General features: G+C 38.7%; 1 protein-coding gene across 7 annotated transcripts in view; it reads right to left on the reverse strand.

The window, feature by feature from the left end:
* Window positions 1-543: 543 nt before the first annotated feature.
* Window positions 544-27,733, reverse strand: part of CNOT2 (CCR4-NOT transcription complex subunit 2) — a 58,184-nt gene continuing 30,994 nt past the window's right edge. For 2 of the 7 annotated variants that reach the window (XM_081211958.1, XM_081211959.1), the window contains exons 2-16: window positions 27,365-27,434; window positions 22,047-22,169; window positions 19,270-19,336; window positions 15,460-15,607; window positions 14,798-14,980; window positions 11,892-11,971; window positions 10,759-10,884; window positions 9,631-9,755; window positions 8,405-8,525; window positions 8,128-8,284; window positions 6,130-6,191; window positions 5,967-6,016; window positions 5,326-5,426; window positions 4,545-4,689; window positions 544-1,699 (exon numbers count right to left, since the gene is read on the reverse strand). In XM_081211958.1, coding sequence (XP_081068084.1) covers window positions 1,613-1,699; window positions 4,545-4,689; window positions 5,326-5,426; window positions 5,967-6,016; window positions 6,130-6,191; window positions 8,128-8,284; window positions 8,405-8,525; window positions 9,631-9,755; window positions 10,759-10,884; window positions 11,892-11,971; window positions 14,798-14,980; window positions 15,460-15,607; window positions 19,270-19,336; window positions 22,047-22,157 — 1,563 coding nt within the window. In that variant the 5' untranslated portion in view covers window positions 22,158-22,169; window positions 27,365-27,434 and the 3' untranslated portion in view covers window positions 544-1,612. The other 5 variants (XM_081211964.1, XM_081211961.1, XM_081211963.1 and 2 more) reach the window with 4 other exon arrangements.

Raw genomic sequence — 27,733 nt, forward strand, 5'->3', positions numbered from 1 at the left:
AATATCCGATTGCAATATAATTCACAGTTGACTGAATTATGTGTTAAGAAAAAAGGATACACACTATCCCCTTTTTCCCTTTGCCTAGAGAATAGTTACAGTGCCTTTCACAAATTAAATGCTTTTCATGTTGGTTTATTTAGATTTGAACCTCCAGGGGAAAAAATAGCCATTAAACGAAATGTACCTTCTCTGCTCAAAAAGTTTAAACAACATACTCATGACAAAAAGAAAGTTATTTCAATGTGAATTTTTGGACCATCTTCCATGATTGCCCATCTTACCCCATTGCTAAAAATACATTGTTCTATTATTACGTCAGCCTGTTCTGACATTAACAAGGTTTGATCACGAATTCAGACCTACAGTGGAAACGTATGCGACTCTTATTCAATGAAGCTCCAGCAGCGAAAAGACTCTTCCTTTTAAGTGCCACAAACACTTTATAGCTTAGTATGTTTTAATACTTCAACTTTTTTTTCCATATTTTTCTCATCGTTGAAGAAGTGATATCACAATCTCAAATCAAAGTCAACACTGCAGTGAGGAGAGCTTTTCTACTTTATTACAAAGAGAAGAAGCCTTTATGTGGTCAGAAAATACAAGATTGATCTTTTTTTTTTCTCTTCCTATGAAACGCTGCTGTTCAAACAGCCAGAGTGAATTGTCTCAGTTCACTTCGTTAAGTCCCATCACATTCACTTGGGTATGGATGTCCTTGGCTGCTGAAATCTGGCCCTTTAGTGCACAGGGCGACAAAGACGTCCCCTGACCAGCAGTTCCAGAATGTCCCGTTTTCATATATTGCATCCATGCACACCTCCTAAAAATGAGGTACAGCAGGGCAAACATTTTCCAAAATAGATGTCATATATATAATATATACACATTCGTACATACATACCTTTATTCATGTGATGTCCAAAAATTTAAAAAAAATGTACACATTTATTACAAAATCGTAACAAAGACTGGACAGTGTTTTGCTCATTCTGGAAAGATGAAGCTCAGTAACACACAACCCTGGAAATGAACCAAAGGTTGTGGCAATATCTTTCTTCTAAACAGTCGGATATTCTTGCATTAAGTTGGCGAAAACTGCCTTTTCAAAAACTGAAGGGGAAGTAAAATGAAGGAAGCAGACCTTGCTCATCTTTCCAAATGAAATACGAGAAGGATCTTCACATAAAAATGCACAAACATTTTTTTTTTTATTACCAAGAGTGCTACAATGAACAATGCAAATTTTATTGTCTATTTCTTGTTTCTTTTTTTCCTTTTTTTACAATTTGGAAACTAAGTGGTAAACTTTTGTCAGTGTACTTGCTTGTCTTTACAGACCCAAGCTTGTCTGCTGGCAAAAAAAAATAATAATAAGTAAAAAAAAAATATTTAAATCCGACCCTGCTCAAACTAAAGAAAAACAAATTATAAATTTAGTTGTTGGGCAGCACATAATTAGTAAGGCAGGACTTCAAATGGTGACCCTTTTGCATGAGCCAATTGCCAGATCCTCATAAGGAATTAAAACCAGGATGCCTGAGCCACATCAGTTTTGCAGTTATGTTGAGTATTGTGCTGAGACAGCCATACCCCAAGACAAGGGAAGTCTTTAGAAGGCTTGCTGAGCAGGGTTGTAGTTGAAGGTGGATGGCAGATGAGGCCTTTCTTCTAGCTTGTCATATTCCAGATGAAACTCCTAGAAACCAAATAAAAAAGACAATCACTTCATTATCAGCAGATGGCCCACTAAATTCTCTAAGGTCATGTGTAACCCAAAGAAAAATGTTGCTTCTAAATAAAATCTGCTAGATTTTCTCTTGACCAAAGAAGCTAATCTTCTCTTGGCCTTGTCTCCTTTTATATTACGATGGTGAGGGGGAAATAAATATTCTGCAGCAGCAGCCTTCACTTTTGAAATTGGCTATACAAAAACTCTCCAGTAGCTACTTTAAAACATACGGCAGAACCCAACATAATGCCAATGAACTTCCACTCATGCAGAAAGACTCCTTGCAACCTCAAAATCTGCTCTGGAGGATCATGGTAAAATGCTACATACAAACTTTAAAGTGTTTTCCCAAAATTGTCCATCTACTATTCCCCCCATTTTACTTTTTTTCTTCTTTGCCACATTCTGCAGATGTGCAGAATGCATAACATATTCTAAATTTTGGGAGGTGTGGGACTATAAATTACATTTCCCCTACAAGCTCTTTTATAAGGAGGCAGGGGAAGGCATTCTTGACGATGAAGAAGCAGCAACTTGTGAAGTGAAAATGATGTACTGTAGTTTTAAATTCTACTAAAGGATATATCTGGAATGTAAAGCCAGTCTGTCACCTGGTCACCTGTAGCTGGTAAGAACTACCTCCAGATGATAGGCAGACATCTATTTATTTTCATTTCTCTATATATTCTGCCCCTTTCCACTTCAGTGATCTCAGGGCAGATTATAAATAACGAAAGAAAAATTTGCCAGCAATATCGCCTTGCAGCTCCACCGCAGTGGCGTGTGTGGGAGCTCCAAACTGGCTCCAAATGGATTGGCTTCAAATTGTCCCATGTGTGAGCAGAAGGCACTTTTGCTCACATGCAGGAATTTCCCATTTCTCCCGAGATGCAATGCACTGACCCTCAGGAGCATCTTTCTGGGGGCTGTGATGGACTGCAGCTGAGAGATGGGAGGGAAATCCATGTACAGAAAGATCTGGATGCTTAAAACATAAATAACACAGGCCCATGAGGAATAAAGCAAGGGAGTACTATTCATAGTCAGAGGGTTGCCAAATAAAAGGTTTTGTTCTTCATGGCCGCTTAACTTACCTATGAAAGGATGGGAACAAAGAGCAAGACTTCTGCAGAAGATCTTACAAGGGGGGAATATGAGAGCAGGAAGGCCTTTACTTTTGCCTCAACACGTTCAGAGCTTTATAAGTAAAACACACATGTTGAAGTGTGTACTCAGTGTAGATTTTTAAGCTCTGGCAGTTCTTTGGATCAGAGTTCTCTGAATGAAAGAGCTTTCCTGTCCATCTCAGTATCAGATCTGCATGTTATGTGTACTAACAGTAGCAATCAAATGCAGGTTTGCGCTTGCCAGCATGTTTAGGAATACCCATTAAGCTTAAGATTTTAAAGGCAAGACGGCATCCAAACACACCATTCGTCTTTCTGTGATGAAGGCTAACAAGAAAAAGTCTAATGTTTCCTGGTGATCTGAAATAGCTATACAGTATTTTCTCATCCATTTCTTTTAAACAATGGTTTATTTACCTACAATTTGTATCGCAGCACACGTTCAGGATAGATAACATTCAGTTCAATTCAAAATTACTGATAGATAACATTCAGTTCAGTTCAAAATTACAAAAACAACATTTTTCAAAGATACAAAGTCACACTCAAATTCCTTCTCGTGTCCACAGGGAGCAAGACCAACTCCTAGCCATTCAAGCTTCCTGCTATGTTGGCTAGGACATGCCTCTCTCTCCCATCTTGTGTAAGCAATTATTCCAAGATTTAAGTTGTTTCTTCTCCTGTCTTTAGACTGTGAGCTGTCTGGAGAGAAATGTCCTCATTTATACAAAATATCTATTACTGATTCTGTACTCAGTCAACAAATACTACATGTAAGGTAATCCACATGTGATTTCCTTCCTCCTTTCGCAGGTATGGCTTGATTTTAAGATGCACCTCCTAAGAATTCCCCCCCCCCTTTGCAGCCCAATTTGAATAGCTGCAGTTGAGAAAGAAAAATGCTCCTTTGCAACCCAAGCTTAACTTCAAGCCGGGTATACAGAAAAAGGGAAGTAGGATATGAGTCACAGTGCCCAGTGTGTCCCTGGTTACCTCTTAGCAACAGATTCTGGATGCTGCAGATGATACCCTGCTTGAGCCTAAGCAGTGGTTCCCCACGCCCGATATATAGATTTGTGACAAAATAAACTGCATTTTACCACTCCATTTACATTTCAACCAAGATTCACAGAAAGGTACAAATCAGACCTCCTCCTAAGGTGAACGAACTATTGCTTTAAGAGCCATTTCTAGAATGTGAAATCAAAACCCCACAGGCTTTCTACGAAGCTGGTTGATGGATGTCATCCTTACGTAATTATCCCCATGACAATAGTCTTAATATGTTTCAATCACTTACGCAACGAGGGGACAATCAAAGGCTGAAGCAAGTTGAAAAGAAGGAACACAGTTCCAACTTAACTAGGAGATCTCGATATACTTCTGGGTTCATCTTCTGATAAGCGTTTGTGTAAATATATATATACAGCCATTATCTGAGGCATTCCGAAGATGGGCAACAGTCAGCGAACTGAGAGGGAACCAAGGTAATGAACGCTGGTATGCTACTGCCTCTGTCCCAACAGAGTCTCCTTCCACATAATCAGAATTTCTGGTGTAGAACAACCCACCCTAAATGTGCACGGCCTTGAATGCCCCCCCCCTTTACAAATACTAGTGAGAATGTGCACAAATTAAACATTTTACGTACAACTTTTAAATGTTTCTCTGAAGAAGAAAAATACCTTAGCTACTTTTCTCCAGTTAAGACAGTCAAAGAAGTAGTATGTTCCCCTCTCATATGTATTGGTTTTCATTGTTGGCTCCATGCCTGGTGCCCTGGTAATCCATACTCTTTCTTCTTTGTGGTATCTCCAATCTCGGTTGAATCTATTATTATCCAATCAGGAAGGAAGAGATTCTGTTAGCTTGGCTAATTTCCACTGATTTAATCTTCTTTAAAACTCAAAATATATCTCTACGCCAACATGGCTGCTCAACATCTTTAACATGCTACAATAATCTAGCCACTATCAAAGTTAGTACCTCAAGCAAAAAATTGAACATACTGTCCTATATGCAATGGTAATATTAGGAAGTATTAATGAAATATTTTTGCCTAGCGTGAAGCAGGCAATACAAGATAACTAAATTGCAAGACAATTTATGAGAGCTTAGATTACGGTTTAGTTAATGGCTTCAATCTAGAGGATAAAGCTGTGCACACACACATCCCCCCCCCCCCACACACTAAGAACTCCCAGTATTCTCCTTCTAATGAGTGATGGCTGTCTGTCATCTGGCAGAGATTAGAGAATAGGTTCTCCACCATCCAAGCACAAGTGCGAGAAATATATAAGCAGAAATCTGTTTCCTTTCAAGTGTCATTCTTGCTAGCATGGAATTCCCTAACATGTGGCATATAAAGTAACTTGCATTTGAAACAGCAATTTAAATTTTTTTAAATAACCAGAATAATTGTCTCCTTTGTATCCTAATACAAAATTCACTGAAATCTGAACATACAGCTCTACTGCTGCTAATAGCTGTAATACATCTCCTCCATTCATGTAATAGAGATAAAACAGTAGATCTTCCCCATAGCGGCCAAGCTTTATTGCAGCCAACTGTAAAGGAAAAAAAAAGATGAACACTTTTTAAAGAAAGGAGTTTGCATAAAGGCACTAAATCCAATCAAACTTTTATTGACCTATAGTTAAGGGTGCTATTATGAGACAAATTACTCTGGTAGAATTCCAGCTGGCTTCAACGAAGCAGGAAGAGTGTAACTAGATTGTGAACCTATCTCCAAGCATGTTGCCAACACTTTTTCTAGCATGTATAATAAAACAATCCATTTCCCCCTCTAGCGTCTATTTCAATTTACCTATTTAGCAGTTGTAGAGCTAATGTTGTAGAAAATATCTGGTCTTATAATTTTCTTGTCCTTCACATATTCATAGTCCTTACTACTAATTTGTTTACGTAACAAGTATCTGTTAAAATAGTTTTCCTGAACTGTATTATCCTGGGAGAAGTAAAGAATTTAATCTGTCTAGAAATCAAGTTTTTTTGCTGAAATTATAGACAATTCAAAGAAACTTGCATTATGCATTTCAACAGGCAAACTTTTTGTTTATATAAAGGGACAAGACGGTATTGCTTACCTTATCCCTAATGTGAATGTTCGTTAAATATTCAGATGGAACATGGAAGTCTAGATAAAGGAATGAAAAGCGATTTAATTCTGATCCCATGACACTGACTCTCACTTAGGAATTTTAACCATACACACACCAAACACCACACACCCACGAACATCCACCCTACCTATATCTTGAGGTCGACAAGGTGAAGAAGCCCAAGGTGATGCAAATTTGGGATAAAGATTTCTGCACAGAAAAAAAAGTGACTGAATTGGTAACAAGATCCACCTTTCTCCCAACATTTGTGTTATTTTTTCACAAAACTACTTTATGCACACACACAGGCTAAAATTCATACATTATCTAGACAACACAGTAGCCATTGAAACCCTGATTTGGTATGGCTTGGCTCCACTGCGCAACGGTGATGTATGAAATCGCAAAACATGTAGGCTGCTTGATCTTCCTGGGTACTTCCCATACCAATACTTCATCTCAGGCCTGAGAAGGAGCATACCACTGCTTCTCTTCTCTTGCTGAAGGAACTACACCATTCCTCAGGTTTCTCATACTCCACAGAGTGGGAAACAACCGTTCAGATACCAGCAGAGCTATGATCTTTCTTTTGAGGTCACAGCTTACCCTGTTTTCTGGTGGAATGGAGGGAATGTAGACGAAGGAAATTTTCCAGCTGAAACTGTCAATAGGTTCTAAAATTCACCACGTACAGCCTTAAAACCATTACAATTTAACTACCTTCAAGCTTACTCAATTACCTTTCTGCTCTGAACATGGGATGTGGAGAAAGAGCGCACTAGGGAACTTTGCATACACTCACACACAGCAAAGGAACTGGAAGCAGCAGAGCCCTCACATGCCATTACCAAACATTTTTTATTTTTTGCAAAAGCCCAACACACAACACAAAACCAGAGTCCTGATCAAAGTAGAGGCACAGGTCCAATAAAGAGGGGCATAGCATGAGATTGTGTCGGGGTACCATATCTTTCTGTTCTCCCACCCCTACCCCAGTCAATCACATGACGCCGTGATGTATTCCCCACCCATCGGTGACGTTTTCAAAAGAGGGTGCTGTAGCCACTGATTAGCTGGCTATCAGCAACCTCCTTTGAAAATGTGCTTTCAGCGCCTTCAGCTGATTGGTGCAGGGACTTTGCAGAGACTCCATGTAACTGACCACCAGCTGATTGTCAGTTAAGAGAGCTCCTCAAGTCTCTGTAAAGGGGGAAAATGTTCCTAAAAATGTAGTGCCAGGGGGTGGGGTGGAGATGTCTATCATGCTCCCTGGGGCAGTCACCCTCCAAAAAAATTAAACATACATTTAATAAACACTTTCAGCCATTCTCATGAGCCTACTCTACTGATATCACATGTACATCCTCAGTTGCACACTTTTCTATGGAAAGCTCGATAAATAAAATCCATGGCTATTCCTCACCTAGCAATAAGGGCAGCAAACTATGGTAATGCAAGTAGTCTGGCACATTGTCTGCCGCTCAGACAACAAATAACTCAAGAAAAGCAGGAATTACATAGTCAGTGAAAACAAAGGCTTTCTAGGGTGTGTGTGTATTAGAAATGGTAATGATTGTGGCTGTACACCTAATATGACCTATTATATTCTCTTATTAATATTGGTTGGTGCAGTTGGTTGGTTACTGCAGATATTAGAAATTATATTATTAGGCTTTATTGTTTTATTATTATTATCAAGGGTTTTTTCCGATCAAGCTGTAGATAAATTGTATGGCTTAAATAAATAATCATTATTATTAATTGTATGCCTTTTCCTTTTGGATACTGCTTTGATATTCTCAAATAAGTGTTATGTAAGTGTTTTAAACTAAAAAATGTGCACAAGAACATACACTATTCACAAATGCAAATCAATATCTTGTTTTGTTTTAATTGATTTGATATGAAGCATTTTTCCAATTCACACTCTTGAAAACAGAAGGAAATGAAAAGAGGATCTTGATTTATTGGAAGCTTGCAGAGCTGAACGCAACATCTTGAAACAAACTGTATTTTTTTATTTTTTTTGCTTTCCAGTATTACATTTTCAGTTAGCAAAATATATTTAAAGTTTTGATTTTTCAAGGTGGCTAGCTGAAGTCATTAGTTTGAACAACAAATGGTATGGAAACAGAGAACAACTTACTCAGGAGAGTTGAGATTGAGACCTAGAGTTGTCAAGTCACTTCCTAATGCGAGATGTACCATGCCGGGGTCTGTCTCTGCTGCCCTGATGAATGTTAACAAACCAATCATTCCAAACTGGTCTGTTACCATCCCTTGAGGAATGTTGGTAACCCGACCTAGGCAAACACACCACGAGATTAATCCCAAAATGTCCAGAACTAAAAAACATTTAAAAGCTTTTGTGAGAAAATTTAATGGAAAACAGGGGCAGGAGGAGAGAAAGAGATTGAGCATACCATCAGGTAACACCTGGATCCCTTTTTTCTGCTGGTTATTGTTTTGCGTTGTTGAACTTTTATCTCCAGGAAATTTAGGTCCATCTGCACTAGAAGATGTCTTGCCTGATGTATTCAAATTCTATTCAGAGAAAATGTAGCAAGAAATTTAACATGAGAAAAGACATAGAAGGGCGAGTATACATAAACTGTAACCCACAGAATCCCTTTAGAGGTGTACAGAGATACGTGCTTGTGTACCATTTTTTCTTCCCAATGACAACTGTTTCCTTGTGTTGGAGGTGGATCCTGAACCTCCCACGAGCTTTGAGTGCAGCACTGTAAGGGAGGACAACAGCCTTAAAACCATGGGCTCAGAAGACTGGCTGTGTGCATATTCAAGGCGTCCACAGACCAAGCCTTTGGAATAGGGCCTTAAATTAAAGCTGCAGATTCTTTTCCTTTTTTAAGTATTTGTCCAGCTGATTTCACCAGGTGTCATTTTTTTGCTATGAGGTCTTTGCAGGTCTCCTTTTCGTCCCCCATGTTTTAGAGCATCTATATCGGGGCGGAGAACACGAGCAGGAGCTCCTCAATCCCTGCTGGCCACTTTGCTGGCTGGGTGAGGATGCCAACATGTCAATCACCTGGGGTTCTAAGTGCGCTCCCGATTCTTTGAACTCATGGCAGGCTGCGAAGTCGCATGACTGGGAATGCCACGGTGCAACCTATCATGGAAAAGGTTTTCTAGTTACCGCTGATTAGCACCGACTGCAAGCTTTGCTTGCCATGGAACAGTCAGGAGTGTACTTGAAGGCTGAATCTTTGCCTGCCCAGCATAACAAAAGATTTAAGGTGTAGGGCAGGTGGGCATAGTTGGGGGAAATGGCTGGCTTTGCAGGCCAAATTAAGAGCTGTGCTGGTCCTAATCTGGCTTGCAGGCTCCCCACCGCTGATCTGTATAAAGCCGTTCAGTGCCATGAACTGGGAAATTTGAATAGGGCATCATCAATGTGCTCACACCACCCAACTCTATTTCTCCTTTACATAAAATTTAGGAAAGTAGTGGGATGCAAAATTAGTACCACTGTAAATTAGTAGACTCTGAGGGTCCATAAACTGATGCTCAACACTAACAATACAGAAGTTCTGTCAAAGTTCAACCTGTTCTGGATGAGGCTAATTCTTCCTAGATCTATGGGTTCAAAATAATTGTTTCTCTTTTTTTAAAACCAGGAGACACTTACGGATTTACTGTCATCATTACTCGATGTTGGATCTTTGTAGTTAGAGCCTGGTAAAGCTGGGAAATCTTCATTGTGTATTGAGAAGTCCTGGGTTTGCTCACTTGCTGGTTTTGTTACCATTCCAACTGTGTTGAAGATAAGTGTACCAAATTAGATATTATATTTCTGTGCTGCTATTGATTTTTCTCACTTCCATCAGCAAAATTTTCTACCTCAACAGATAATGAAAGAAGAAATTAAAAAACAGGGAAAAATATGTTCTTTCAATGCAGCAGTTTGCAGAAACTATTATAAATGTAGGTCTATTGAACCAATTCTTCATAAAAGATTTGATTGTCATTTTTAAGTTAACATTCTTACAATTAACAATGTCAAGGTATGGGAGGGGGGCTACAGGGTGCTTTAAAAAATAAAACAAACAGCATTTAACACAGTATTATTAAAGAAAACAGTTCTAAATTGCTTGGGCACATTTCCTCATCTTATATCTTCTAACATACTAAGATAATTGGTAACTCAACACGTCATTGCAATGGTTTATGGTGACTAAGTGCAGGAGAAAAACTGCAAGCACTTAGACTGGTAGATCTGCAGATACCCTCTAGACACAATCCTTCAAGCCTTATTCACACACAAAAAAAATAGGCCAAGCTATTCAAGATGGGAATGTGAAACTGGGCTAAAGAGATGAATTCTTGGCTACAACAATGGAAAGTACATAAGAAATAACTGTTTGACTCACATATAGATAAAAAAATACGAAGTAGCAGTTGAAAGTAGAATGGGGAGGCAGTAAGTGAAAACAAGAAAATTTATAGCACAAACGATCTGGCAATTCTCTTGCTTCCCTTAATTATTCTCAGATTAGGAAATCAAAGTTCTCTCTTGATTTTAGGAACTCTGCCTCTTTTGGGCTTCTGGGTGAGTTGGTATAGGATTGCAGCCTAAATATGTTTTAATTATGTTTCTATTGGAATCTTGCAATTTCCTTTTGCCCAAGAAATGACATTAACTATAGAACAGTGTCAAGTATCAATTTCAACAAACCTGTTTTCAAATATCCATTGTGCCTTGTGATAAAAGCAAACTAGGCTGCCAAAGTGCCAGTTTTAAGTGACACACACTCACCATAGGGTGCCCTTCCAGCTAGAGGGTTTATTAGTGGAGTTGGATTCCCACTTCCTTCCCTTCTGTTTCTGTCTGCTAGCGCCGGAAAATCTGAAAGGTCCAGTCCCGTCACATTTTCACTGCCATCTAAAAGTAAATGCAGGCAACTTAAAATTCTTCTCAAAAATTGTCTCCCATAAAAACGACACTGCAGAGTGAATAATTACTAACTCTCAAGCACCAGGGTGATATTTATATCACTTTCTTGCCCCTACAACAAAAGGAAAGAAATATCCCAAAATGGGGAGATCAAGTTAGAGAGGGGCTCGCACTGAAAATATGACCAGGAGCTTAACGCAAGCTAGTAAAAATAAAATGCTAATTCTTGAATGGACAGAGAAAACAATTAAAAGCAAAATTAACAGTCCTAAAACCATGTTGTGGCTACAGCTACCTAGCAAAAAAAGATGAAAAAAACAACATTACCAACAACATACTGGAACAGGTTCAATATAACAGTGGTTTACCACTGGGACTACAGATGATGCAGCTCTGGCATCACTATATAATTTTAATTTAACTAGTAGTTGTCTAGTGTTAAATTACCCAGTTAATGATCCAACAGTAGTTCAAAACATCCTACATGATAGAGGGTTTAAAGAGGGGAATTATGCCTGATGTCTAGCCAGCAGCATAAGCAGCTGAGTCCCAGGAAAACCAATGGATAGTTGTGTGTCAAATACTACCATCACAATTTATGACATTCCCACTGCAGTGAGAAAGTCCAGTGTCTGGGAATGGGGAGAAGGCCGTCGTTTCAGCATTGTGGTATCTGCTTCCCCTGAGATCCCCAGGGCTCAGCTGGAAGAAGGTTGCAAACCCAGAATAGAAATTTGGTGGAGCTGGGCTATGATTACATGCAAGACATTTAACACACATTATTTAAGTGTCTTTGTAAATAAAATAATTTAGTTTGCCTTTTAATTTATGTGACTCAGAACTTAAGTCATTTATAATTTAAGAACTCTGAACATTTATTGAAAAACATCATGAATGTCTACACAAATGTTGTAATTTTGGGGGGAACCCTAAAATTGTATAAAAAATGTGCTTCCAGCAAAGTCTCTCTAGTGTGCAATTTTAAGTGGGCTTACCTGTTCCATTAAAAATGTTACTTGATAAAGAATTATTCATTCCAAACGCCTGATTCCTGTTCATTCCAAATCCAGACATACTATAAAAAACAAACAAATAAAAGTAGAGTAATGGAACAGAATTAAAATCATCTGGTGGATGAGAGAAAATGATACATGACTAACACCTAACTAACTGTTCTTATGTGTTCTTATATGACTCCCCAACACACACAGCTCTGCAAAACAAACATTAATTTGAACACAATATAATGTTGAGTTTAAAAAGAAAGCTCAAAATTTAAAACAAAAATCATTATTATACTGCTTCAATCTCAAAAATGCTTTGGTCGTCTTTCAGATCTGGATGACTTCATTGGCTAAAATAGGTAAAGAGCTAACTGGGTCCTGCTGGAAACCTAAATAGATCCTTAGAGGTGTTTTTTAAAGGATCAGGGATTTTAAGTTGACAGCCCTTTGAGCTCTTAAAAGAAGCAATCCTCAGTACAGCTAGGATCCCATGGAATGCTGATAAAGGTCATCCATGTGAAGAGGAACAAAAAACCTAAACCCGCTGATAGAATATAATGGCACACCATTGTATTCAATGCTGGTCAAAATGTTAGAATGAGATTGTTTAAACTTTTCAATGAATATTTAACTTAATAAAAACGTAAGTGGAACCTTGCACCAAAAGAGGTCAAAAAATGAGCATTTTAGCGGGTTCAACGAAGCATCTTTATGCATATCCTACATTTGCTTAAGCAGGGTGTGCATTCCAAGGTTACTTTGTCTTCAACAAATCCTTTCATGGAAAATGTTAGGACAAGGTGTAAAGTGCAGCTCTGAGGAAATGCAGAAGTAAGCATCCGAGCAAGCTCTCAAAACAACAGAGGAAATTCAAAACCTCCCCAGGAAGTAGAGATCACGTATAATACTGAAAACAATCAGTATATGGTAAAAAGAGAAAGAAAAAAAGGGCTCTTAGTTGTTTCAGATTTGAAACATACTCATAAAAGTATAAAACTATTTTAATACTCAGTCTCTCTTCCTGTTTCTCCCTTTCACCAGCTGTTTGGTGTTTTTTTTCTATTTAGCCACTTCTTCATTTATACTTCAAGCGGTCGGTCCACCTGACTTTGGGGGTGAGTGCAGAGAAAGAACAGCCATGAGTATAAGATGAAGGCTATTAATGTGTTCTCCGTAATTTATTAATGCAACAATAAGCTTGTTTTAGTATGTTATTTGGAAATGGGTATCTGACGGTCAGATTCAAGATTCTTCAAGTGATAAGAATGGAACTGCTAATGAATTATCAGTCGCATTCTAACTGACACACCTGCCTTCCATTTTTAAAAATGCATTGTTTGGCATAATTGGTATTGTTCACTGTCAGAAAACTGGAATGATAGTTGAACAGGTTTCTGTTTTAACAGTTCTTATTTAAAATAAACACGCTGCAGGTACATATACAGTTCTTTGTTAGCTATTGCCCTAGTAGTTTATGCCTTGGTACAATTTATGTCTAACACTCATATTCTTAAAGCACAGTAATACCAATATTGCACCTTTTCCAGGCTAAAAATGTTCAAAAAATGGATATTACATTGACCAACACACCCAGCGAGTGAAAAGATTTCTCTATGAAACAACTGCACAAACACAGAAGTCTTCACTGTACAAAAATTGTTGAGAACTGAAGCCAGTTAATAATTTAAGAGGTTTTAAAAGAAACCTTGGCTAAATTTGATAAAGTACTGATATGACCTCCCTTAGATATGGGAACTTGCTTATTAGCAATTGTATTTATTTCCTTATATGAAGATCTACATTACCTATACTGCAACTTAAATACTAAATATATAACATTATTTTACTTCCTATTACCACTTTCGAGTTATTCGGTCTGGAATTATAAATACATGATACCAGTGTACTAAATGTTATTTTTGGTCTACAAGCATCCAAGACTGAATCTCAGCAGGTTAAAATGACTAGAAGGTGTTCCGTTTCAAGTTTGCTTTCTTTTTCTAGTCCTTTTACAAAAGCTTGGATCAGGAAGAGTAGATGATAAGCACTATCTCAGGCACAGGCAAACTTGGCCCTCCAGATGTTTTGGGATTACAGTTCCCATCATCCCTGACCACTGGTCCTGTTAGCTAGGGATGATGGGAGTTGTAGTCCCAAAACATCTGGAGGGCTGAGTTTGCCTATGCCTGCACTATCTTATCCAGAGAAGCCAGTTATATTTATGTAAGGGCTTGATCTGTTTCAGAGGTGCTGTTCTGGATGGAAGGAAGGGCAGCTTGTGGGACATGGGTTTATGCCAGAAGAAGAGAAGCTCCATTACATACATGAAGTTCATGTATTCATATCGCTCCTTGAGCTGGGAAAGTTGACACATTTAACACAAAGCTTGGCAATACGAGCTAACTAATCCTAATGCATCGCAAGTCAGCTTTGGCTGCTGTTCCACTTGACCAGTAAGACACCCCTGCTCACAATGGCTCTTCCTCATCCTCTCTTGTCCCTCATGCACCCTCAACCTCAGCTGGAGGGTGGGGAGTTGGCAACACACTGGAGCTGATCTTGGCTGGGGTGGGGGAAAGTCCTGCTGTGCCAATGGAACACCACTGGTGTAGCATTCAATACAATCCTAAATAATTATGTTTTGATACATTTGATTAAAAAAAGTTTTGATTTTAGTTTGCAGGGCTGCAAAAACTGGTGAAAGCATTTCAAAAAAAACCCAGCCAGATGGGCGGGGTATAAAAATATTATTATTATTATTATTAATAATAATAATAATACCCATTCACTTTCCCACAAAAATTGACCTAATTTAACTCATAACCCAGCTTTGAAAATTCAGATCATTTGCTTAGCTCATAGCAGTAAATTGGTTCCTAATACTGAATCTGCCTTACCTGTTCACAGTAAAAGGTTGTCGAGAGGGTTGTTGCTTTGGCATACAGATTATGCTGGGTGAGCTTCGATTAGGGCTGCCTAATCCCGAACTACTCATGCTGTTTGTCCTGCTGGGAATTCCGATGCCCTGACCGACCTGGGAGTGGTTCAGCATATTCCTAGGATTCATAGGCAATATACCCCTGGAAAAGAAGATCCAACAGATACAATGATGTTCAGCAGAATATCGTTATTTTGAAGCAGTCAAAGCAAACCATTCTTTTCAGAATTGCATCTAAACAAACTGGCTATTAGAAACATACGCATATAAAGAGCTGCCTGTATTGTCTACCTTGACTGGCAGTGGCTCCCAAAGTTTTTCCCTAGCTCGGTTAGTTTCAGATTTTTTAAAAAGGGTGAGCAAGTTTAGGACATTTCATATATATATATATAGTGTCTTATTTTAACAAGCTGCACAGCAGAATGTGAGTATTATTTTCCAAAGACTGGGATCAATATTGCATTACAAGCTTTCCTCCAGTACCCTCAAAACACAAGCCGTAATCTAGAAAATTAAAACATTGTTCTTTTTAATGTATGTGCACTGCAAAATAATTTAAAGTAAAAACATATGCTACATATTTTAGGAACCCCTGCAGAAATAAGTGCTGTCAATAAATACCTGCTTGGAGATGGAGGCGTGTGAAGTGACATTGTTGGTACCCCTGTTGTTGGCGTTACGTGGCTCGGTAACTGAGTGCCTTGCGATAAGCTGCGATTTAACTGAGGGGTATTGTTGCTCATTCCCCTCATTGGAAGGCCTAGTGCACCTATTGGAAAAAAGTCAGAGGAGTGGCAATGTAGAAAATTAAGGAAGACAAGTATGGTTTTCGCAAAAATGGGTATTCATTCTGATTTGACAGCCAAATGTGCTGGGTAGTTTTTTAAAAAACAAAAATGCACACAATAGGCTATCTTTTTATGAAATCAGTTCTAAATTCAGTGGGTGCAGTTTCCAAACTCTTTTTTTTTTTAGTTGGGTAAAGGGAATTTCATTTTGGAGATAAATTACTTACATATATATTAATATAAAGTTTCGTCTGAAATGTTAATGTGTTTGATTGACAGAACTTTTTTTTAAAAGTGAGATTTTCAAGCAGCAGCTATGTTTTTAGAACTTATTTTTAATTTGAAGGGCACCATAAGCCTCCTAAGCAAATATTGGCTCCAAACAAATTTCACTAACAGAAACTCTTCCATTTGCTTTAAAACATCCAGATTTTTAAAAAGTGTATACCAGAAGTCTTCATTTCCAGTATTTCTTGGTGGACTGTAATGTCACTTACACTGATTTTAATTATGACAGGAACAAACCTAGTCTCTCCCCAGACTTGTATGTTTCCTCTCCCACTGCAGCGCCATGAAATCAAAAGCTGTTGCTTCCCATTTAGATTAAGGAGATTAGCATTTCATCTGAATCCTAAAAAACAGTTAATCTTAACTATGATTTATTGGGGGCGGGGACTCAGCTTCATAAACTACTGTTTGAAGTTACCCACAGTCTGTTTGAAACAAAGCAAGATTAACCAGAATTTGCTGGGTTCAGGTGACAAGTGGCAGTTAATCAAAAAGAGACCTGACCACTTCACAGCTATGCAAGAAGAATGAATGCCAAAGGAAACTAGGCATCGAAACAGAGTCACTAAGTGCCTATGATTGAAATCCTTCACCAGCTCACTAGACAATGGCTGGTTTTCACATTATAGTTATAGAACCACAGAACTGTGCAGGCTTCTGGAAAGGAGCTCAAAGCGTCTTCGCTCCTCCCTGTTGTTTTCATTCTCTCTTCCTTCCTTTTAAAAAACCCTTATGCCAAATTAAATCAAGGTTTGGCTTATTGTGTCATTCGAACCCAAGGTCATGTATAAGCTCTCTCCTTGCTAACTACAAACTGCAGTCAAGGTTCATTCTCCTCTTTTGCAACACATCTGTGAATATGGACACAATGAGTATGTTATGAAGTTTTATTTGAGGTCTAGACCGTCTGAAGTATCACAAACTTCTGCAGAGAAGTTTCTATATTCCGAAAACCAAGCCACCTAAAGGTATAACAAAAAAGACTATATACCTATATGTTAAACAGGGATATATATAGGCTTTTGTTTTACCCAACTTTGTTGATATACAAGCCCCCACCTTTAAACTCATTTGTCCTTGTTAAAGGTAATGTATTAAATATTCAAGTGGCAAACCTACTGATTTGCCATTGATCCATTGCATGTGACACATTTGTTTGAAAATATAGAAACATTTTTTCATGTGCAGTATGCAAACTGGGACTACTCAAATTAAAAAAGAGCAAGAAGGAAGATCAGAATGGAAAAAATATGTACTGTCATCAGTTTTACAACACTCTATGTGTTGTGAAAGAAGCTGTTAATATTGGTTTGCCTAAGAGCAATCAACAGTTCTTTTACATGCATCAGTTGGTATGTATTTATTTTGGAGTGGCTTATAAGTTGTTTTAATCTTCATCGTCATAAAATATATTTAACTGATTCCTAAGTGTCTGCATAACTTGGAATTTTGAATATGGTAAGTACTGTTTATCTCAACATGCTGTGGCTCTTTTTAGGGTCTGCTGCTGGGTTTGATTTCATTTTGGGCTATTGCTGTAAATCACGGTTTCAGAGATAGATCTGCATAATATTAAAAAGCACTTGGAAAAGGAGAAGGCATGCCCTTGGTACAACTTTTCACTTTCCATTTTCAGTCAACAAAGAAATAGGCTTCTTAAAGAGTAGACTATATTTACATTGCAATACCTTCTATATTATTAGTTTAAAAAATAAGTGGAAAATCAAAGTGAAAACCACACCCTGGAACATTCATTATGCCCAAGAAATAATGTTTAAGTCATTACTTTCAAAACTCTGCACTATTTATATTAATGTTGAAAATGCTGATTAATTGGTACAATATTAAAGTCAATTAAAAAGGAGTGCATATGTGTCTTTTGTTTTGCCACGGGGAGCTCTAGCAAAGATCTTAAAAGGTTTGCACCTAGCCATTTCCCTGAATGAGCATTGCCAATATCCCTGACAGCAGAGACCCATTCATCCATGTGAGTCTGGCTCCTCAGGCCTCCAACAGTTTGAGCTAGGGCTGTGATTAGCCTTTGTTCTGCACTGGGAGCTGTGGCTTCATGTGCCAAAACCAACATTACCACCTGAATTGTCTAGCCAGGCTTCCTACTGTTTGCTACTCCTGCTTGCTCTTCACAGGGAAAATTTGTGCCACAAATACCACCATGCCTTCCTGCTCATGAATATGGGTATGGAGAGAAACAAAACATCAGGCTATCAACATGATTGGGTTTTTTTAAAAAAAAATGTGGAATCCTAAAACACTTAAGTTGTGAGGAATTAGATGTTATTAATCATGAGAGCAATTCTGTCTATATTATATCTTAACTGGCTAATATGAAGCGGGGAAGTATTAGCACATTGTTGCACCACGGGGAGAATTTCTTGTGGGCAGTTAAGAGATTTTTACATTTGCCTGCTGAAATGAAGATAAATTCCTAGACAGTCTTGTAAGGCAAAGGAGTTGCATTTGTCTACTTTCACTTTTAATTCCTGTTGGCAGTTTATCCAGACTTGGAAATAATCCTGACCTACTGAATTATTTCCAGATATCCGCTAAACTAATAAATTCAGCCCAGCTGTTTTTCATTTTAGAGTCAAGGAGAGGTTGCCCACCCCAAAAGTCATGAAAAATCAGCTGTACTTAATAGCTATATAACCTGATTTGCACTTCACATCAAACCATAGTTAAAACAGACTATTGTTTAATGTGATCGAGCAATGTGCTTGTTGTACAGTGCTGAAATTGCAAGCACTTCCTTCTTCTCTCACTCTTGCCACTGCCAGGAAGCAAGTTGTAGTATGGTCCTGTATGTTTCTGAAACAAACCACATGATTCTGTTTCCTCCCAACAAACCACAAGTGGTAAGCCAAGCTGGTTTCTGATCATGGTTTGTTCACAGAGAAATAAACCACGAGGCCAGATTCAGATAATACAAGCTAAATGCCCTATTTCCAGGCAAGACAGCAGCAACAAGAATGGAAAAGATGCAATTTCAGCAGCATGAACCAGGACTATGCTTGTTCACATTGAACCATAGTTTATTTTAACTATGGTTTAATGTGGTGTGTGAACTAGGCCTATGAGAGAAAAAATCCACTGCCCCATTGAGGATATTCATCCTCTTGTAACCTAGGAAAACCTCCCTATTAGACAGAAGGCAGGCCACTAGAAATGTATTTTGCACTCCGTTGACTTTTCAGGGGTAGGTTAAAAAAAACAATATTCTAAAGATAGACTGAAATCACAGTGGTAGGCAAAGAAAAGGCAACATTAAGCCAGCATGTTTGCAAAACAACTTATACAAGCCTGTACATTCACATATAACTTAGAATAGAATACTTACTTTGATGCCCGTATAAACTTGCCCCAAACTGAGACAGCTGACCTGATGTTGAAGGTGATGCCAGCATCTAAAATGGTAAACAAAGAGTCGGTCAAGGATAGGATAATAAACAATATTAAACTCTTTAAGAAAATTAATGAAGGCAGTTGTGAAATCATCTACTGCAGGCACGTTTTAACTGCAATTCATGTGTTTGGGGCAAGCATGTGAAGGGAGCTAAAGGGCAGTGTGGGACGCAGGTGGCGCTGTGGGTTAAACCACAGAGCCTAGGGCTTGCTGATCAGAAGGTCGGTGGTTCGAATCCCTGTGACGGGGTGAGCTCCCATTGCCCGGTCCCTGCTCCTGCCAATCTAGCAGTTTGAAAGCACGTCAAAGTGCAAGAAGATAAATAGGTACCACTCCGGCGGGAAGGTAAACGCGTTTTCGTGCGCTGCTCTGGTTCGCCAGAAGCGGCTTAGTCATGCTGGCCACATAACCCGGAAGCTGTACGCCGGCTCCCTCGGCCAATAAAGCGAGATGAGCACCACAACCTCAGAGTACGCCATGTCTGGACCTAATGGTCAGGGGTCCCTTTACCTTTACTAAAGGCAGTATGCAGAGAAGGCCCTGCTCCCAACCTCCCAGTGAACTCTGGCACCTTTCGAACTTTCTTTGTGTGTTGGGTGCATAGGTCTGGAGTTCTAAGCGTGCTCATATGAAGATGTGTAAAAGTAATAACGCAGGGTTCTTGGCTAAGAAGAGGCTTCTAAGCATGTTCATCTTAGAAGCGCCCTTCTTTGAATCTTGCATTAAACACCATAAGTTTGGAAACAGAACCAGCAGTCACTGGGAGTGCAGCCCTGTGTGCATGTGCCCTCCCCACTTTATATCCACAAGTTTTGCCTAAATAGGACTATTGTTAGTGACATTTTGCTATACGGAGCTGCGTACAAGGACTCAGTTTTAGTAAACTGAGATTAGGAAGGTTCTCTAAGCTAGTGAACACCACTAACAGAACAGATAATGGAACGTGCAGGAAGTATCTGAAGTTGTGAAGGCAGCACTTCTGCTTCTGCACAGCAGCTCCCAAGTGCCCCTCTCCTACAAAATATGCTCTAAAAGATGGAGGTTGAGAAAGACTGAGAAGCTCCCAAGGCACCAACGGGAGTTGCAGGAGGAAGGGGGAGGTTGGAAAGCTCCAAAAACACAGATGGAAATAGGAATAGTTAGATGAGAAATAGTACCAAAAGAGGAAAAAATACTAATAAACTATTCAGGCTCTAATTCAAACTCATCACATTTAATAAAACAATTTGACATTAAAGGGGGGAAATTTCTCAATGTGACACTCAGAATGCAAGGCTACCCATGATTTATTAATACTCTTGATTCACCATAAATTTCTAACATCCAAAATTATTATTCAAAACTCACAGAGAAAGATGGTTCTATTACATATGTGCAGTAATATGAACATTTTCTGCATGCACACATTTTGACTTGTTATCAGCACAATAAACCTAACAGAGATTATCTGACTCACTAAGTATCATTGACCTAGTTCTCAGTCTGAGCTGTTTCACTCCTGTACATAAAGCATCTCTCTACATAGATAACTGTATGGCAGGGTGTTCTAGTTTAGCTTTCCAGATTTATTTATTTTTTCAAAACAGAGGGGTATTTCAGTCATATGAACTTTCTTCCACCTGTAGTCTGAAGTGGCTTGCCACCTCACTGAAAACTAGCCCACTGAGAACTTTGTCACCAGTCGGCAGGTCACCACAAAGTAATTAAGCAGAAAAGCTTTTTGGAAATTGGAAAAGTGATTTTATTTTTCCTCTCTCAGGCCACTGATGTAAAAGAAATGCCTCAAGAATGTTTGAAGCATGGGGAATAGGACAAAGAACCCGGGGGGGGGGGGAGAGATTGGATGGACTTCTTATCAAGGATGATCAACCACACAGCCATATGCCAATGAAAAGCTCCATGAGCATAAATAGCATTTCTATCTCTCTGAAAAACTGAACACTGGAATGTTTGGAGTGATCCCTAGTTAGCATTTAGTGCAAAAGAGCCACTGGACTATGAATAGGTGCATTATAAAAGCTTTCAGGAATGACTGGAGGCAAAATGGGGCCTCCATATTTACAGGCAGCAGAGCAATAAACTTCATATTCTGAATAACTGGAGAAGATCATTTCCTTCATGTCCTGTGTGATAGCTTCACAAGGCACTCAGGTCTGGCACAAGAACAACCTACCCATTTTATATTTCCTAGTTAGCTGAAGGGCATGCATTGCCACAGATCTGTGTGGCACAAACGTGGAGCTTGCAAACACTCAAGTACCATGTGTGCACCTAAACATGATATCAAATATTTTCCAGTTGTTTATTCAAGAGATTTTGCCTACTGTACCTGCTTTTGTTGTGTTTTCTTTCATATTACTATTTTATTGTGAATTTTAATCTGCAAAAGCTCCCTTGAGTAATACATACATATTGGAAAGTTGGAGCAAAAATGCTTACATAAATAAATAAGGTGGTGCCTAGAAATGTGATTATAGCACTAAATATGTTAAATGCTAGCCACGAATGCCAATTTTTCCAGTTAATGGTTAGATCTACACTTGAGGACTTGAGCTTTCCAATCTATCGCAAGTGTGAACACTTATGCACATTCTGTGCAGCATGTATGGTAATTCAAGCCAATTAACTCTGGTATCCCTGATTACAAAATCATGTAGTTTTAACCAGTTTAAAAAATGGAAAAAAATAAGTTAATGTTAATAAAAACTTACATCTTTTTCTGATCGATGTGGGAACATCGAAGGCTGGCCGTAGTACATGTTTTCATCGTGGTAGTCACTGTCGACTCCCTCTACAAACTTCTTTCTTGAAGCACCAAACATGCTGTTTGTCACCTGCATTATAAGAATATGGCATTAATCTCTGGAACAAAAGTAAAGCAATTCCTGAATTTAATGATGCTTAAAAACACACATACATACTCCAGTTCTAACAATTTGCTAAACTATGGTTTACTGTAATACACCTCTACCACAGGCAAGAGGAAGCATTTGCTTCTATTTGTTTGTTGAAAACCAAAGTTACTCATTATATTTGAATCTCTCATTTGGGGAATGAACCGAACTTAAACCAGGATTTGTTTCCCTAAACCACAGTTGAAGTTAACCACATTTCTGGTTTTGGCTAAAATGATCACCAGTTAGCTGAAAACAGAAATGAATGTTCCCAATCTTCTTGTGGCTGTGACAAAGAAGGGAGCAGAAGCATAGAAACCATAGTTTAGTGTTACATATCTGAACCTAATCATACTCATTCTTATGTAGCACCTCCAGCTCCACAAAACGTGTTAAACCCAGCACAATGTATGGCTTCTCTCAAACCAAAATTCTACAGTGCCAAACAGCAAACCAGTTCCCTAGCTATTGATAGTTAACAGTTTGATCTATACATGCCTACTCAGAAGTTCAATGGGAGTTACTCCCAAGTGGATACAGTATAGGACTGCAGTCTACACCACTCATTTGTACACACTACTATTAAATAATCAATTGCCTTGTGTTCCTAAAAATGCACAAATTAATTTACTACTTGTATGTCCTCACAATAACACCATGAAGTAGGCAACTATTATACCTACTTTGGGCAGTGGACGCTAAGAAATGCATACAATACAAATCTCTGCTTAGTCGTAACATTCTTAATTCTTTACCAACAGGGATGTGTGTTTGGAGTACTGTAGCAATGAAGGGCCCAGACAGTGATAAAACAAAGTCATATATGATTATGTCCTCCTTAGGTCAGCTTCTTTTATATCCAGCCACTAATGTTCAGTGAAAGTTATTGCGCTCTCTCTCTCTCTCTCTCTCTCTCTCTCTCTCACCCTTTACAGATTAAAAGCAATTTCCATACGTTAGGAACACAGACTGTATTATTTATATCTTGGTATATATGTTTGGTATATTAAAAGAACAGTTTAGTCAGACAATAATACGAAATTGAAGTTACTTTTTATTTTGTTTGTTACAAACTGAGCTACAAACTGCTGAACTGTAAGGAACCTGAGCTATAAGGAACCTCTTTGGTTCTGCTAGTTTATGAGGAGCAGGCAAAAACCGATAAAAACAGAAGAAACAAAACAACATTAGTAAAACAAAGAAAATTATTATGTATCCTACAGTACTTCACAGTGTCAAGCAGACATAAAACACTTATTTCCATAAAAACAGCAGAGAAAAAGTGGGGACTAGGCAACAAAGACTCAATAAATATACCGTACAGGTAAGTTAAGTACACTTTCAGCTCTTTTTTGTTGCCCTGTACTATGCTCCAGTCCTTTGAGGCCTAGTGAAGGACAGAAACAGATGCACCAACTATGCCAACAAGAGGAAGCCCACAAGCAAAGAAGGCACTGAAACCTTCCTTCCTCCTGTGCCAATGGCAGTGCCCCTAGAGGCACAAATGCATCTTGCTCTTAAGGTTGATAGTAGTAGTCTCTGTTTACAACTCAGGGCTTGTTTGTCCTCCGTGCACAGGAGCTGCAATGATCTGACACTATACATAGTCTTACAGAAAGCCTTTGTGTAACATAGCTTTTAGAAATCATTTCAGGGGAATAAATATATGAACACCTTGGCTTAAACATTTTTTCCCCATCATTCTAAAAGAAAATATTCCATAATCCATCCCCCCCCCCCCGAAAACAAACAAGAAAGCCTTTTTGGGGGTGAGTAGGATGGAATCCACAGTTCCCCCTTCACTCCTCTAATTTTTATTTCACACAAAAGTAAATTCCAGGTTTTCCCAATACACTTAGGTAGCTCTCTCACTTCACAACTGGCTCACAAATCACCTACAAAATGGAATGCAGTATTTAACAGGCTAAGGGGATTATCTCCTCTTTTACTCTAGCTGAGCAAAGTGATGATGAGCTGAGAAATTGTTGGTGGCAGCTGCTGCTCCTAGCAAGGGTGAAGAAGAGTAGAGTCAACCAAGGTAATCTTGCATGCTGTGAAGCCAGAAAGAATGTTATTTGCCAACTTACTCCCTTCTCATTATAACACTACCCTACCCTACTATTACTACCATTGCATTGCCCTCACTAAAGAAAAAGGCGGGAAGGCAGAATTGCTTTGTAGTTATCAACACTTGCACTTAAAGTTACAAACTGCCAGCAGAAAGACATAAATCAGTACCCATTGCAGATTTAAGTTTGATCTTGTTCCTCAGAAAAGTTTGCGCTGTACCTTTGGTGCAGGGAGTAAGGAGGCCCAAGCAAGCCTCACCTGCAATATATTGCCAGGTGAAGGCACCATCATGCTCTGCCCCTCAAACCGGTTCTAGGCGACGTATCGATACATCACCCAGGCCTGGATAGCTCAGTTGGTTAGAGTGTGGTGCTAATAATGCCAAGACTGCAGGTTTGATTCCCATATGGGGCAGCTGCATAGTCCTGCATTGCAAGGGGTTGGACTAAGATGATCCTCAGGGTTCCGGTCCAACTCTATGATCCGATAATGCCAAGGTGGCCTAGTAAACATAAGGAACTTTCATGGAATGTTTCCCCATTTGCACATCAACTATAGAGACAATGATAGTCCACCCATCTCCTGAGCAGAGTTGCCATATTTAGCCAAAGGAAAATATAATTTCCTCCTTTTTGGAGCAGGGAGTGGAGCAATAATAGCATTGTCATTTCACACATGTTACGCTAATGCTTGCTCTCTTTGAAGAATCTTCCATTAGGCATGAATTTTACCTTCCTAGTCTCAGTCTCAAAGATCAAAGTACTTTCTTCATCCAGTGATAATTAGTTCTGGCCTCCTAGTTTTCCTATACTGTATTCTTCTATGGCTGTTTTTAAAGGATTTAAATTGTAAGATTTTCTTAAATTCAAAGAACTATAAATCTTTACTCATTCCACCAAAACTAAGAAATTGTGTTAATTCCTCACCCATACTCCATCTACCGATGGCTACTTCTTAACAAGCACAGCTTTTGAAATAGGTATTATTAGCAATAACTTATACTGGAGTCTATTCACAAGTATAAACGAGATATATGAACCTACTTCTGGAATTCTTGGAAAAACTAGGTCTGTCCCACAAGCCAGTGTGGTTTAGGCACTCTCATCATTTTTATTTTCATCACGAGAATTGCCTCCATGTGCACTCCCACAAGGGAAGAAAGAGTGAAACCTGAAGCATCTCTAAGTGGCAAGGGAAAACATTAACTTGAGTACCCCTCCCCAGCCAAGACAAGGGATTTGCATTCCCAAGTATAGGCATACAAATAGCCACATGGCTGTGGTAACAGCAGCTAAGAGAAAGATGCTGTCATAATGGGGTAGTTAGTATATGATCTGTTCAACACTAGTTTACATCTTGTCTGAGAAGTAATAAAAGGGCAGAACAGATTTTGTAAGAATAACAAGCTCTTTAAGGGAAGGCAAAAATCATATTCAGATTTTAGATATCTAGTGTTTAAGGTTACAAACTGTAAGACTCCTCTTTGAAGATATTTAATTCAAATCATGTCTGATTAATTATAGATTGGAGCTGGGAGGGCGGGCGGGAATTCTGTACATTTCCTCCAAACAGCTTAACATTTGCTTCTGACACCAAACAATTTGGCATTCTTGGTCTCCCTCAAGTTTGCTCAGGGTACTGTCCTTAGTACATGATGCAGACGCTTAGGAATTTGAAATATTTTTCCTCCGAGGGAGAGTCTTCTCATCAAAACTTTTCTCTCTTATGCTTATAAAAGGGAGGTCTACCACCTACAACTCTCTGAAGACATTTTCCTGAATAACTCTTTAATCAAAGATATTAGGACATAGCTTTAAAATATTCCAATAGTGGTGGCATACGGTGTACCACTTCCGAAAGAGATCAAAGGAGACATGCAGGTACATATGGAAGCGATTTCCCTCAAGTATGCAGAACTCATGAGGTTTTGAACTTGTTGGGATTCAATGCAGCTCTGTGGCAATCATTCCAGCACAACAAGCTTTTCAACTTGCCAGATGGAACATCTCCCCCCCCCTCCTGTTTGCATATTGTCCTTCTGGTTCTCCCAGCCCCACCAGAGCCCAATTTGGGTAATACACAGGGGACGGGGAAGGGAGAAATCCCTGCTGCCCTAGCAAAAGTCTTCACTGAATCCTGCTCTAAGTCTTCAATCCTATGCATGCTTATCAGGAAGTAAGCAAGCACAGTGGGATTTACTCCTGTGTAAACAATACATAGGACTGTTAAGGTCAAGAGGGTTCTTAAGGCTGAACAGGTTTTCCATTACAATATGTTAGCACAAATACCAGACAGTTATCCCAATCTCAAAGAAGGAACACATGTGCATCAACCAGAGCTTCGTGTGGAAAGCCCCTTCCAAAAATCTTAAAATCCAGCTGTTCAACTGCTTGGCTGGAACAGGATGGAAAAGCAAGGAACTGAAAACAATTGCCTACTCCTACTTCCAAACAGCTGAGCAGTGCTTTTCCCTGAAGAGTTATGTGAATGCAGTCTCAAATGTTGTATCAGTGAGAGGAACTGAATAAACACTTTAATATTAAGGTTCAAATAAATACATTGAATAAACATACCTTTTAACAAATGGCCCAATGGGCACTCAAGGTGGCTTTAAAAATGCCAATGACAAAACCACTAAAATAATGTACAAAAATGTACACAGAGTACACTTCAGTTATGACTAAGTAAAACGGTAATTCAACCACAACAAAGTGTTACCAACTCAGTTTAAAAGCAGCAATTTGCCTTATTAGAACTATAATATTGGAAGCAAACTTCCCATTTGGGCATTTCCCCCCTCCCAAGTATTCCAAAATGTTTTCTCAAGAAAAACACTCACCTTACAAACCCTCCACAATACTGAATTGCCATTATATGCAAAGTTCAACAAAAAATAAATTAAAATAAAAGATTGCAAAATTGCCTACAAACATCCAGGTTACTTTTCCATCCGGGACTGGATCAAATATTTATCAGTGAAAAACTTTATTTATTATCTATTTACAAACATTACTAGAAAATCTTTCCTAGAAAACCTAACACACACTAAGAAAATATCTACCTACCTAAAAACTGTACTTTTGCCCATTAACTTTTTTGTGTCTGTTGAAGCAAGCAAGCTTTGATGGACACTTCCTGTAAATGAAGTAGATTAAGTTATTAGAAAAGTTGAGGGAATCAACAACTTTAGCAAACACAACAGGTTTTATTTCACTATAAAATGAAAAATCATATTGTAAAGTCAAAGGCTAATTTATATGTTACTTACAGAACTGAAAGGATCTTCAAAAGCATTGACCTTGCCATTATGAAATGTGGTAAAACATAAACAATATATGAATTATTTAACGGCAAGGTATTATTGCCAATGTTAATTAATGTTTTACAGGATTAAAAAAGGGATATCAAAAATTAGCTTCAAGTCTTCTACTTAT

The sequence above is a fragment of the Podarcis bocagei genome, assembly GCF_964188305.1.
Source record: "Podarcis bocagei genome assembly, chromosome: 10".
NCBI classification, from domain to species: Eukaryota; Metazoa; Chordata; class Lepidosauria; order Squamata; family Lacertidae; genus Podarcis; species Podarcis bocagei.